General features: G+C 35.4%; 1 protein-coding gene across 1 annotated transcript; it reads left to right on the forward strand.

The window, feature by feature from the left end:
* Window positions 1-63: 63 nt before the first annotated feature.
* LOAG_19293 (zinc finger protein) lies at window positions 64-423 on the forward strand (the record flags this gene model as incomplete). The annotated part of the gene is made up of 1 exon (XM_020451942.1): window positions 64-423. A coding segment is annotated over one exon (360 nt), but the record flags the coding sequence as incomplete, so codon positions are not given.
* Between the last annotated feature and the right edge of the window lie 257 nt (window positions 424-680).

Below are 680 nucleotides of genomic sequence, written 5' to 3' on the forward strand. Positions count from 1 at the left end.
GAGAAACCGTACAGTTGTTCGAATTGTGGGATGAATTTCACCCAGAAAGTTAGTTTGCTTAAGCATATGAGGATTCATACCGGTGAGAAACCGTACAATTGTTCAAAGTGTGGGATGAATTTCACCCAGAAAGAGAATTTGGATAAACATAGAAGGAGGATTCATAGCGGTGAGAAACCGTACAGTTCTTCGGAATGTGGGATGAATTTTGCCGATTCATCGAGTCAGCTTAGGCATTCGAGGACTCACACTAATGAAAAACCGTACGCTTGTTCTGTGTGCAATAAAAAATTCTCTCAATCAAGTGATATGAAACGTCATATAAAGATTCATAGCAATAATAGGCCCAGATTTAGCTGCAAATGCGGCAAAACTTTCCTGCGGATGTCCTTGAAAAAACACGTGAAGAATTGTGTAGGATGAGCTGACAGGCGGATTTTAAACATAAATACGTACTGTTATTTTGTTGTATTTTCTATAAGTTAAATTCATTATTCTTTATTGCATTGTTAACATTCTATTGCTTTATATGCATATTAGTATTGTTCCTTTATGATTTCTTCATTATTCGATTTCTCCATCATTTCTCTTGTCTTAGTAAATGATTTGCATCTTACTAAGCAGCCTTTTCGTTTTTAGTGCATATATGACAAGCAAATAACTTGCATTCCATATATGAA

Source organism: Loa loa (assembly GCF_000183805.2).
Source record: "Loa loa unplaced genomic scaffold supercont3.4790, whole genome shotgun sequence".
NCBI classification, from domain to species: domain Eukaryota; kingdom Metazoa; phylum Nematoda; class Chromadorea; order Rhabditida; family Onchocercidae; genus Loa; species Loa loa.